Source organism: Pelophylax lessonae (genome assembly GCF_965119305.1).
Source record: "Pelophylax lessonae genome assembly, chromosome: 11".
Classification (NCBI taxonomy): domain Eukaryota; kingdom Metazoa; phylum Chordata; class Amphibia; order Anura; family Ranidae; genus Pelophylax; species Pelophylax lessonae.
This window is the reverse complement of record NC_138778.1, coordinates 135,781,474-135,795,135: the sequence shown is the minus strand read 5'-3', so window position 1 is coordinate 135,795,135 and position 13,662 is coordinate 135,781,474. Positions and strand designations below refer to the sequence as shown.

At 44.0% G+C, this 13,662-nt stretch overlaps 2 protein-coding genes across 4 annotated transcripts in view; one reads left to right on the top strand and one right to left on the bottom strand.

Annotated features, from left to right (window-relative positions):
* MYO15B (myosin XVB) overlaps nt 1-13,662 on the top strand; it is a 764,404-nt gene that overhangs the window by 331,386 nt on the left and 419,356 nt on the right. The gene's annotated exons all lie outside the window — the stretch shown is intronic.
* RECQL5 (RecQ like helicase 5) overlaps nt 1-13,662 on the bottom strand; it is a 276,003-nt gene that overhangs the window by 86,154 nt on the left and 176,187 nt on the right. For both annotated transcript variants that reach the window (XM_082273010.1, XM_082273011.1), the window contains one exon: nt 12,010-12,103. In XM_082273010.1, coding sequence (XP_082129136.1) covers nt 12,010-12,103 — 94 coding nt within the window. The remainder of the gene's footprint in view (nt 1-12,009; nt 12,104-13,662) is intronic.

Sequence of the window (13,662 nt, the reverse complement as noted above, 5' to 3'; positions counted from 1 at the left end):
AAGCATGGGAGTTGGGGGAAATGTTTCCAAAGCAACGCTCATGCGGAGGGCCCTGCTCTGGCCACTGCTCGATTTGGCCCGACGCAAGGGATATACTTATAAGTGGGGCTACCCCTTCTCCCTAGTGATCCGGAAGGACCGCCAGAGCTTCACGCTACGGGAGCCACAGGATTTACCGGCTCTTTTTGACTTTCTGGAGGAGGATCCCATATCGGTACCGGACTGGTTGGCCCCGCTGCAGGACTCGAGACCTGGAGGGGCTCACCCGCGGCCTGATAGAGTACTCACTCGGCGACAACGCAGAACATGTCGGCAGTCGTGCACTCCGAGACCGGAGCTGGCGCAGGAGAATTTTTTTTTAAACAGGTTACCAGACGGTCTGTCACTACAACCCTGCCTGCACTTCTGAGATGGACTCCGCTTTCTATGGGAGAGGACTTCTGGACCGTCTTGCTGCTCTCCAGGATCCCAGGGGTGGATTTCATATTCTGCCCGACTGAGCTATCTGACTTTACATCTGGAGGGGGGGTGGGGGTCGGGGGTGGGGGGGGGGTTTCTGGGTGGGGTACACACAGACTCTTTCATGGACCTCATGCTGGTTATGCGGGGTTACTTGAATTTTTTTTATTTTTTTTAAGGCAGCACCCTTAATGGCTTCATATTGCTACCGGCCTTGGCGGCTGGAGCCCACCCGGGGGATATTGGTTGCTGGGGTCGGTTCTGCTCGCTCTGGGGATGCAGGTCTGCCTTAGATGGGGGAGCCTCCTGGTTCTTCTTCTTCTACAGTGGCAGGGGCTATTCATCGCGGGGGGTTTGTATGGTATTGCACTACTGCTTTTGTACCTCTGTTTTTTGTTTTCAACTTTTGCATATGCTGTTATTTATGCCGGGTGTGGGGGGGGGGGGGGGGAGCTCCCTACTTGGGTATTGTTCTTCCACACTCCCACTTAGGACAGCACATGATGATAGTGATGGTTGTCACCGTGTGCTCTTGAGCAGTTTATCTGTTTACGCATTCTAGGCTCTAGGCCGGGTGCGTTCCTCTCTGTCTTTTACTTTACCTCCTCCTCTCTCCTCTTCTTTCTGTCCACTAACCCCACTATATTTCTTCCCCCTAGTTTCTTCTCCGGTCTTCCACTTCCCCTTCTCCCTCTTCCTCCTCCTCCTTCCTTCCTCCGGTTTGTGCGGGCGCGCCGGAGACCCAGGCTCAGTGCCCTCCCAGACATTCGTAAATATTGTCAAGCGACACACCTGGGCAGGATCCTGGACTGGTGCAGTTATGCCGACGTAAAACTCTGGGTTCAATTGGAACAGGCCCCATGTGAATTTCCCCTACGGGGGGCACTTTGGTGTTCTCGGAGCCTATTGGGCGCCACCCTCTGATTGGTGTCACTCTCTCTGTGGCTGGACGGCTGTGTGAGGACCTTCACCTTGCTCCGTCGCCCTCGCCTCTTCTTCCGCTCCTGGGCCACCCGTCCATCCTCCGGGGGATCTCTGATCGTGCTTCGCTTGCCCTACGCCGACGTGGGATATCTCATGCCTCCCACTTCTTGATGGGGAACTGATGGAGATGGGGGCTCTTTTGAGCTACTGTTCTGGCCTGCCGTTCAGGCACACCACTTCCTTGTCTCTCTACCGGCTCCTGCTGCCTTTGCCAGACCTCTGACCCAATTAGAAAATCTGTGTGTGGAGGACGGGGAGCTACCCCGAACACTCTCCCTATTTTACAGACTTTTACAGCTACCACCCAACCAAGTCTCTCTGCACTGGATTGAGAAGTGGGAGGTTGATCTTGATCATCGTTTCACGTCAAAGCAGAAACAGTCCATGATCCGCTTAGCCCTGTCTTCCTCGATTTGTACGAGGACGTAGGAAACTAACTTTAAGATACTTACGCGCTGGTACTACACACCAGTGTGCCTGCATAGTTTCTTCCCTGACGTCTCATATAGATGCTGGCGGTGTGGGAGCGCCCAGGGGACGATGTTACAAATTTTTTGGTCCTGTCCCATACTGTCGCATTTTTGGGGGCAAATCAGGAGAATTCTAGCGATGTTTACGGACAGAGTGGTTCCGAACGATCCGTCTTTCTTCCTACTTCAAGTTTCTGACATTCCCTTTGGGACCTATAAAAAAAAAATCACTGCTCTGCCCCTTGCTGAATGCTGCCAGAGTGTGTATACCTCTTTTCTGGAAGCAGACCACCCCTCCACAGGTGACTCATCAGTGGCTCCGGAGGGTTGAGGACAAACAAATTGGAGAATCTGATTGCCACCTCCCAACATAAGGGGGACAAGCATGCGGACAAATGGAGGATTTGGGATCTTTTTGTCACGTCCGGAAGGGGGCTCGCCTGTTGGCGGAGTGACCCCACTGATGTGCGATTGACTTTCGCACGACCTGCCTTTTCTTGGCCCCATGATCTGTAGCGTGGGGGGTGGGGGGTGCGGGCCCCCCCTCCCTTTCCCCTTCTTCCCTTTTACCCCCATCCCCCTTCCCTCCCCCCCCTTTCCCCCCTCTCATACCCCCTCTCTCTTCTATCACTCGCCCTTCTTTCTGCTCCTTTCTGTCCTTACTTTCTCTTTCCACCCTCTTTGTGGTCTCTGGATGGGACCGACTGTACGAAATATGGAAAAAGTTACATGCCGGGGAGAGCTTCTTATAGGACACCTACGAGGAGGGATGCTCTAGTCTGTTCTTCTTGGGGGAATTACGTTTGCTCTACCGTCACTGATGACACATCACGGTCTTGCAGCAGTGTTCTTCCTTGGCTACTGTTGTGGTCCTGCACTGCTGCTGGAGTCCCCCTTTATATTGCCAGATAACTGAGAAAGCAATGTGTCTAAGTAAAAACGCCCAAAAAGCAATCAAACTCCGTATAGTGCTGAGAGAGAGAGAGAAAAACAAACCGCTCTCCACGCTTCTTCTGCAGCAAGTGAAAGATGGCCGACAAGCGCCCTGAGCCACACATACATGGATGCCAATAGAAAAGATATGGGAAAGCACAGGGAAAATGGCCACTGCCCTTACAATGCGACTGCCCACATCCAAGATGGCGCAGAAAATGGCGCCAAAAGCACGTTAATGCAAAAAATGACTGCTGCCCATACACTGATGCAGCCAGGCTTGCCCTCACCCAAAATGGAGGGCAAAAACGGTGCCGACAGTCAGAAGCCCAGGAACCCTGGCCACTGTGGGAATCCACTACAGGAAACCCCCCAGGACAAGGTAGGAGCCCTACATCCCTCCATGCAGTGGGCGCCGCTAGAGCGCCCCCATAAGGAGCAGGGAGACAGGATCCTGTCCAGACCAGCCAGGGGGGACCACACAGAGACCACCGCTCTGACATCTTCATGAGTGGGGCCACATCACCCCCCCCCCCCCAGAATACTGTCCCAGGGACACAGGGGGTAGCATTACTCACCATACCATAGACCACGGGCACTGCTCCGATACAGCCTGAGTGAGGGTGCCGTCAGCCAAGAGGGGAAGCTGCAACACAGGGCGTTCCAGGTTGATACGTCCAGGCGAAGAATTTCTCTGCAGAATCGTCCCCATCCGTCGGAGCACCGTCGTGTCGAGGCCAGGGCGGGCCACAACCTGCACACGCTCGTAGGCCAGGCTGAGGTACCATAAGGATCTAGATTATGCAGTGCAAAGGCCAGCCCAGCTGTCGCTTGTAGTTCTCCAGGAGGATCCCCCCTGACTAGCTAGTGATAGTGAGTGAAGAAAATAAAATAAACATTTTTCAAAGAAAAAACTGAAAACTGAGACTGGAGTCCCAGCAGGGAATCCTATGTCCTACTCCTGAGCTAGGCAGCAAGAAACTGATTAGTAAGCTCTAAGCATCTGAGGGTAATGTAGAGAGGGACCCTGCCACAAAAGGACCAGATGACATAATGTCAGTGATTCTCTCATTAACACAAGTGTCAGTGTTGACGAGGACAAGGCTGGAAATCACTCTCTATTGCTGATTGAGTTAGAATGGAAGCTGGCTGGAAGCTTTAAAAGGAGGGTGGTGTGTGAAGTTATTGTTCTTCCTCTGTTAAACATGGTTACTTGCAAGGAAACATGTGCAGTCTTCATTTCTTTGCACAAAAAGGGATTCACAGGCAAGGATATTGCTGCTACTAAGACTGCATCCTATTCAACTATTTATCGGACCATCAAGATCTTCAAGGAGGTTCAATTGAAAAGAAGGCTTCAGGGAAAAACCAGCAAGCACCAGGACCGTCTCCAAATAGTTAATTCGGCTGCAGGATCGGGGCACCACCAGTGCAAACCTTGCTCAGGAATGGCAGCAGGCAGGTGTGTGTTTATCTGCATGCACAGTGAGGTGAAGACTTTAGGAGGATGGCCTGGTGTTAGGAAGGGCAGCAAAGAATTGACTTCTCTCCAGGAAAAACATCAGGGACAGACTGATATTCTGAAAAGGTACAGGTATTGGACTGCAGGGGACTGGGGTAAAGTCATTTTCTCTGATGTATCCCCTTTTTGATTGTTTGGGACATCTAGAAAAAAACCTTGTCCGGAAAAAAAAAGGTGATTGCTACCATCAGTCCTGTGTCATGATAAGTATCCTGAGACCATTCATGTGTGGGGTTCCTTCTCAGCCAAGAGAGTGGGCTCACTCACAATTATGCCTTAGAACACAGCCATTAATAAAGAATGGTACAAAAACATCCTCTGAGAGCAACTTCTCCCTATTATCCAAGAACAGTTTTGGTGACGAACCATGCCTTTTCCAGCATGATGGAGCACATTCCCATAAGGCAAAAGTGATAAAGTGGCTTAGGGAACAAAACATTGAAATTTCGGGTCCATGGCCAGGAAATGCCCCATACCTTAATCCAATAGACAACTTGTGGTAAATCCTTAAGAGACAGGTGGAAAAAAAAAAAAAAAAACCCCACAAATTCTGACAACTTCCAAGCATTCATTATGCAAAAATGGGTTGCCATCAGTCAAGATGTGGCACAGAAGTTGATTAACAGCATGCCAGGGCCACAAAGAGGAGGGGAGGAGCCTGCTAATGGGACGAGGAGACTGAGCTCGCTAACCTCCAGCATACAACCATCCAGCATGCTGCCTGAAGTCTCTCTGCGTCTGCCCCCGCCTGCCTAGGAACCTCCGCCTTCCGATGAACCCCGCCTGCTCAGGAACCCCCACCGCCACAAGCTACACCTGTAATCCCCACGCTGGACACTCTCACCCTCTCACCTGGGCTCCGGAGTCTGCGAGAAGCGCCGAAGCTAAGACTGCCAGGAGGACAGGCTGAGCGCGCACGCTGAGACCGGGAGGAGAGGCTGCAGCGACGCCGGGAGGTAAAGTGTGCCCGGCGGAAAGAGAGAGCGGGGACTGCCGGGCTGCTCTCACCGAACGGAACAGAGAGAGGAGGAACCGCTGGACATCTAGGAGATCCGTGGCTGACGCACAAAGCGGTCAGTGAGCCCAGAAGTCGCACAAGGAAAGGTGAGAGAGACTTTACCCCCCCCCCCCCCCAAATGGAATTGCATGTTATAAAATAACCACCAAGCCTATATGAAAATACCGATAGAAAGAGCTGCCAGAAACCTCTAGCTTGTAGGACATAAACTATATTAGAGGAAGACTCAGACGGTGAAGTTTTAAAGGTGCACCTGGATACAGGGGGTGAAGGCGTCTCAGCATTGAGCTCTTTCTTTTTTTTTTTTTTTCTCTCTGACATCTGAATAATTGGGACTTCCAAAGCTGCACTGAGTTGCACTGCACTGTCTTTATAAGAACAGCAGCAAGACAAGTGGGAGAGTGAATAAAAATATAAATCAACGGTATTAAATAGACCCAATAATTTTACCTCTTTATTATATAAATGCAAAGGGGAAGCAGGGGTAAGGAGGAAGATCCCTCAAAAATGAAAAATAAATCAGCTAAAGAAAGTGGAGGAAGTAAACTATCAAATCTAAGTACCAGTCCAGGGTCCATTAAAAAATACATGACACACAAAGTAACGGGAGAAAACACCAAAAGGCAAACACCGACGAAACCAAAACAAAATAATGAAAGTAGTATAAAAACCCGCAATCAGAAAACAACAGAGACAAGTGAAGATAATACCCTAAGACAGATAGACAAGGTACAGATAGATCAAGATATAGCTAAAGAGGGAGACGGAGTGCCTAATGTAAAAGATCAATTCCCCACAAAAGAAGAAATAAGAGAAATGTTCTCAAATTTGGAAAAGTCTATTAAAAATGAAATGACAATCCTACATGGAGATCTAGGGCAAATATTGAAGAGAGTTGAAGATGTAGAAAGAAAAACAGAAAACCAAGGAAAAGCATTGAAATTATGTAAGGAAGAGATAAGGAAAACACAAATAATTCAAAGAAATATACTCTATAAATTAGGAAAATAGAGACAGAAGACAAAATTTAAGAATTAGAGGGCTACCAGAAAAGGGGAAAGAAGAAAACTTGGAAGAGATGGTGGAAGCAGTGTTCAATCTCTTATTAAAAAGGGAAATAACAACAAAATTAGGAAAAGAATCCTCAAGCGACGTAGTAGTAAGATTTCTCAGCTATGGAACAAGAGCAATGATATGGGAAAAATTAAAAAAACCGACCCCCTTTGAAATATGAAGACATAGATATACAAGTTTTTGCAGACCTATCACAGGAGACACTGGCTAGAAAACGGACATTGAAGCCGCTGGTGGAGCTGCTTAAACAACAAAATATTGTCTATTTCTGGGGATTCCCAGCTTGCTTGGGTGTCAGAAAAAGAGGGAAGACAGTAACACTGAGATTCCCAGAGGAACTGAAAAAATTCTGTGAAGCACTGAAAATCCCTACACCGGTAATACATGGATGGACACCCCTGGCTGAGATAGGAGGGGGAAGAAGAAGATCACTGGCATCTGAAAACAAAGAAAAATAAATATGGACAAGGCGAATGATCACTGCAGTGGATGGGGGGGGGGGGAAGGGGGGGAGCACTGGTGGGAGGGGAGGGAAGTTGAGGGGAGAGGAGAGAAGGGAGAAGAGTCTTTAAGAGAACTGGATGGGACGCTGGAGTATTGGACAACTAATCTCCTATGGTTCCATGAGAGAAAAGTGGGGAAACCAAGCGTACAGGCGCAGAGAACCACCCTAGGGAAAATGTCGATACTAGGAGGGAGGAAGTAGATCGACTGGATAGGCCCAGGGGAATGGGGCCAAAAACCCGCGGATACATGTCCCAGGGGAGGAATGGGGGGAGGAGTGGGAGGGGAGGATGGGAGGGTGGAGAAGGGGAAGGAGGGTAGAAAAGAAACCGGGTGGGGGGAGGGGGAGGAGGGGGAAAGGGAAGAGTAGATCACAGTTTAATGTATTCACTACAACACAATTTGAGATAAGTTTGAGAGGAAATGTATCCACTCCACTTGTCTTATTTTTCTTTTTCTTTTTCAGACAAGATAGACCTTCCTCTGTTCTCTGGGGAAGAATGGAATACCTCTTTTTAATTACAAATGGTGACAGAGATTAGTTGTGTAACGTATAACATAAGAGGACTGAATTCCCCCAAGAAGAGACAGAAGATCCTGAATGAGATTAAAAACATGGGAGCCGATCTAGTTTTCTTACAGGAAACTCATATCCTACATTCCTCTAATATTAGACTGTACTCAAAAGATCATCCCATGTGGTACTATTCTGACTCTACAACAAAAAAATCAAAAGGGGTGGCTATTGGGTTCGCCAGAGGAATTCATTTTGTATTAGAGGAAAGGATGGTAGACCACGAGGGAAGATTCCTTTTCTTAAAAGGGAAACTCCGTGCTAAGGATGTGACTGTGGTAAATGTGTATTGCCCTAATGACAAACCTATGGGATATCTAGGGAAAATTTTAGACAAACTAATAGAATTTAGAAAAGGGAGAGTGATATTAGCGGGCGATTTCAACTTTTGTCTTGACCCAGAAATTGACTGTACGTCGACTGTACAGAGGAGTAGAGCATCACATCTAAAAATGATTAAAAAGAAGCTATTCCAATGCCAATTACTGGACCTTTGGAGGGTGCTTCATCCGAAAGAACGGGATTATACGTTCTACTCCTCTGTACATAAAATACACTCAAGGATCGACTATATTATGATGGACCATAGAGGGGTAGAATTAGTGACAGAGGCTAAAATAGGGATTAAAACCTGGTCGGATCATGCACCTGTTAAAATAAAGCTGAAAACAATAGGGGGAATTTTTAAAACAAATATCTGGAGATTAAATGAGGAACTGCTCAGGGAAAAAAGATGGGGAGAAGAAATTAGAAAAGAATTAGAATTATACTTCCAGATCAACGAAAATGAAGAAACTTAAAAAAAATATAGTCTGGGAGGCGCAAAAAGCATACATGAGAGGGATATTAATTTCTAAACGGTCAAGAAGAAAAAAAGAGAGAATAGAGAGAATAGAACATAAAGAAAAACTAATAAAAGGGATTCACGAGTTAGAACAAAGCCATAAAAACAGTCGGTTGAGATCCAACACCAGTTAGTCATAAAAAAGAAGAACTAAAAGAATTAATAGAACAAGAAATTAGACAGGAGACCAGGAAAGTAGCTAAAGAAAACTATCTAGGAAATAACAAGATCAGGAAAAAACTTGCGAAAATTATTAAAAAAAAAAAGAAAGCAATAAACTATATAGAGAAAATGAAAGACACTAAGGGGGAAATGGTATACTCAACGGCCGATATAGCAAAAGTATTTCAGGAGTACTACGGGAAACTCTAGAATATCAAAGAAACAGGAGGAGAGAGGGACCCAACCAAAGGGGAAAATATTAAGCAATATCTGAAAGAGGCGAAATTACCTAAAATACAACGAGATAAAATAGACCAACTAGAAGCCCAAATCACAGAAGAAGAGATAAGTATAGCCCTTAAAACAACACCCTCAGGGAAGAGTCCCGGACCAGATGGGTTTACGGTAAGCTATTATAAAAGACATAAGGATCTATTAATACCTAAATTAAAAGACTACTTTAATGGCTTAGGGCAAGAATATGGGATGAGGAAGGACGCCCTCTTGGCATCAATTACGGTAATCCTGAAAGAAGGGAAAGACGCGACCGTATGTTCAAACTATAGATCCATCTCGCTTTTAAATATCGATACGAAACTCTTTGCAAAAGTGTTGGCAACTAGAATGAAAAATGTGATGGAAGAATGGTTCATAGAGATCAAACAGGATTTATACCCGGGAGACAGGGCCGCGATAATGGTGTAAGAACAATTCTGTTGATGCGGCAGATGGCAAGGAGTGGATCCCAAGGGCTGATTCTGTCGATAGATGCGGAGAAAGCATTCGACAGGGTCAGCTGGGATTTTATGATGGGAACCCTGGAGGAACTGGGAATGGGAAGAAAAATGATGGCATGGATAAAAACACTCTATGGCCAGCCCACTGCCAGGGTGAAAGTCAATGGGGCCCACTCTGAGCCATTTGGGATGTCCGCTGTCTCCGCTACGGTTTGTACTTTCACTAGAACCCTTATTGGCGACAATTAGGGAGAACCCAGATGTGAAAGGAATAGAGGTGGGGGATGTGGAGCATAAGATTGCCGCATTTGCGGATGATCTGTTACTGTACATCACCAGATTGAGGATAACTCTACCAAATGTATTAGAAAGCTTGAAAAAGTAGGGGAAACTATCTAACTTAAAAATTAACCCTACTAAGTCAGACATATTAAATATCAAATAAAAAAACAAGAAGAAAAATTAAAACTGGAATTCCCCTTCAACTGGAAAAAACTAGGATTAAAATATTTCGGAATCATTTTAACAAAAAAATTCAAAGGACGGTATAAAGAAAATTATATCCCGCTATTAAATGAAATAAAAAAAGAGCTTAACAGGATTTCACATAGGCCGCTATCATGGATAGGGAGAATAAATATAATAAAAATGGCAATTCTACCAAAAATAACCTATAAATTTCAAATGTTACCTATCTCGATCCCTCAGATTTATTTTAGAACTTTGAAATCTTTAATAACTAGATTTATCTGGAAAAGATGTAAACCCAGAATACAACATGCAGTATTAATCAAGGGAAAAAAATCAAGGGGGCTTAGCAGTACCAGACTTTAAAAAATATTATGATGCAACTATACTTTCACGTGTGATGGAATGGGGGAAAATAAAAAGTGAAAAAAACTGGGTAAAAATAGAATGCACAATGAGTCATACTCAATTAGGAAAAATCATATGGATGCCCGCACAACACAGAAACTTAAACTTTAACACACACCCAATCACAATTCAAGCACTTAAAATTTGGTATTTAACTCACAAAAGAAATAAATGGCAATATAATTCACTGTTAATTCCTTTAAAAGACACTAATTATTTTTTACCAGGACAAGAAAAAATGGGAGGTAAGTGGATAGGAGATGAGGATGCACGTTTGAGGGATATTATGGATAATGACCATATTTATACATATGAGGATTTAAAACAAAAAAGGAAAGATTGGAGACTCGATGAATGGCAATATTGCCAGTTGAGGCACTTTGTGACTTCCCTGCCAAAACCGCTGAGAAGGGGAGAAGATTTGCTCCCTTTTGAGCGGATCTGCTCCTCTGAGAAACACGATAATAAAATATCAAATATATATATATAAAATCCTGGTGGATTTGACGGGACCGGCGGTCCCGCCATTCATCGACAAATGGGAGAGGGAATTGGGCACACGAAATAGAGATTTTCACTTAAAAAAAAGTTTAAAATTAATACACAACTCTACAGTTAATATAAACACAGTTGAAATTAATTACAAATGTATGGCAAGATGGTACATCAACCCCGATAAAGCCCATAATTACCAAAAAGAAAAAGCAAAAAACTGCTGGAGGGGCTGTTCAGAAGTAGGCACAATGGCGCATTTATGGTGGGATTGCTCTAAAATTAAAAAGTACTGGAAGGAAATCTTGGATCACATCAAAATAATTACGAAAATAGAGACCCCGGAAGACCCCTGGTATTGCCTATTTCACGGTATTAAAAATTCCGTAAGGCAATATAAAGCAACATTATTACCCCATTTGATGAATGCAGCAAAAGGATTAATCCTGTTATTCTGGCAAAAGGAAGAGACCCCGACCATGGGTGACTGGGTAAAAAGAGTTTAGAGAATAAGAACACTGGAATACTTGAGAGATTGGGAGGAAGGCGATACAGAGGAATGGGATGATACATGGGAAAATTGGAGAGAATTTAAGAAAAAGAGAGAATACACTAAATGGAGTGGAGATAAAGAGGAAGACAATTAGTATAGATAAGGGAGGGGAGGGGGGGACTAATAGAGGGAAAATAAGGGAAGGGAGAAGTTATAGCACTGGAATTTGAAGTTTTTATTGTATGAAATGTACTTGTATGTTCTCTTCTTTTTGAAAACAATAAATACATTTATTAAAAAAAAAAAAAAAAACAGCATGCCAGGGCGAATTGCAGAGGTCTTGAAAAAGAAGGGTCAACACTGCAAATATTAACTCTTTGCATAAACTTAATGTAATTGTTAATATAAGCCTTTGACACTTATGAAATGCTTGTAATTATGCTTCAGCATACCATAGTAACATCTGACATGAAGATCTAAAAACACTGAGGCAATAATAGACTTTGTGAAAATTCATATTTGTGTCATTCTCAAAACTTTTGGCCAGGGCTGCACAGCAAAAACAAAATTATTTTTTAATAATAAAAGTTTCACCTTTCATCATTAACAAGTAATATTTGAGCTCCAGTCAGTGACTTTGGCTAGACAAGGTAGAAGGAAGACTTTTCTTAGTCTCCTTTTACCCAGCAATCAAATGGCATCAAAGGCTGCAGCAGGGGGCTAATCTATGTCAGATTTACAACTATTAAATATCTTTACCTGAAGATTTTCACTATACAAAATCCATTTCACCTGACATTTTTTGTTACAGCATTTGCAAGTGAAAAGCACATTTATACACCTAAATATTTAATTCCCTGGTATTACCTTCTTCAGCACTGCTGCTTTATAGAGGTTTGACATTTTGCTGTTTCGAAAAACCTCATATTCTAGGTCCACAGCCGATGAAGCTGCATCAACCCTGGAATCAGAATATTTATATTATAAGTAAATGTTGGGTCAAAGCACAAAAAGGACACAGTTAAACCAATGATTACCACATATGTCCATAATAGCTGGTCATAAATTTGGGTCACTAAGCTTCATTTAAAGTTTTGCTCACCTGATCTAAAATGTACAACTCTGGTTCCAAAAAAGTTGGGACGCTGTGTAAAATCTACATTAACCACTTTAAGACCGGAAGATTTTACCCCCTTCCTGACCAGGCCCTATTTTGCGATTCGGCACTGCATTATTTTAACAGACAATTGCGTGGTCGTGCGATGCTGTATCCAAACAAAATGTATGTCCTTTCTTTCCCCACAAATAGAGCTTTCTTTTGGTAGTATTTGATCGCCTTTGAGATTTTTACTTTTTGTGCTATAAAGAAAAAAAGAGTGACAATTTTGAAAAAAAAAAAAAAAAATATATATATTTTTTTTTTCACATTTTGCTATACAACATTCCCAAAAAATAAAAAATGTAAAAATCAAAATTTTTTAACATTCTAGGCCAATTTGTTTTCTGCTACATATTTTTGGTAAAAAAAATTGCAATAAGCGTATTTTGATTGGTTTGCGCAAAAGTTATCGCGTTTACTAACTACGGGAAAGATTTATGTCATTTTTATTGTTTTTTTTTTTTTTTTTTACTAGTAATGGCGGCGATGTGCAATTTTTTGCGGGACTGCGACATTGCGGTGGACAGATTGGACCCCGAACTGACATTTTTGGCACTTTTGGGGGGACCAGTGACATTACTACAGTAATCAGTGCTATAAATATGCACTGTTACTGTAATAATGACACTGGCAGGGAAGGGGTTAACCCTATGGGTGATCAAAGGGTTAAATGTATGCCTCATGCTTACTGAATTGTGGGGGAGGGGGGGGGGGTTCTGTAACACAGAGATCGCAGGTTCAGCTATGCTGAATCCTGTGATCCCTCCCTGTCTGTCACTGAGAAGATCCGCCTGCTTTGTTTATATAAGCAGGCGGGTCTTCTCACATTTTCCCAGACGATCGGGAAGGGAGGCGGCGATCGCGGCCTCTCCTCCTCCGGCCCCACTCAGCGCCCCGCCGAGACCACTAGGAGTCCAGTGACGTAGGTCTACATCGCTGGACCCAGGGGAGCCGCACTGCCCGCAGTAGGATCAGTCAGCAAGTGGTTAAAACAGATTACAATGATTTGGAAATCTCTAAAACCCATATTTTTTTCACAATAGAAAGCCTACCAAATGCTTAAACTGAGAAAATTTACCATTTTAAGAAACAAATTAGGTCATTTTGAAACTGATGGCACCAATGCGTCTCAAAAAACTTGGGACAGGGCAACAAAAAGCTGGCAAAGTACAGCCCTAATTAAAAAAAAATTGGGACAGGGCCATGTTTACCACAGTGTAGCATCCCCTTTTCATTTAACAAGACTTTGTAAACCACTGGGAACCGAGGAGACCAGTTGCTGGAGTATTGGGAGATTAATGTTGTCCCAGTCTTGCCAGAGCATATGCTGTTCTAAAACCTGGATATATTTTTAAACTGAG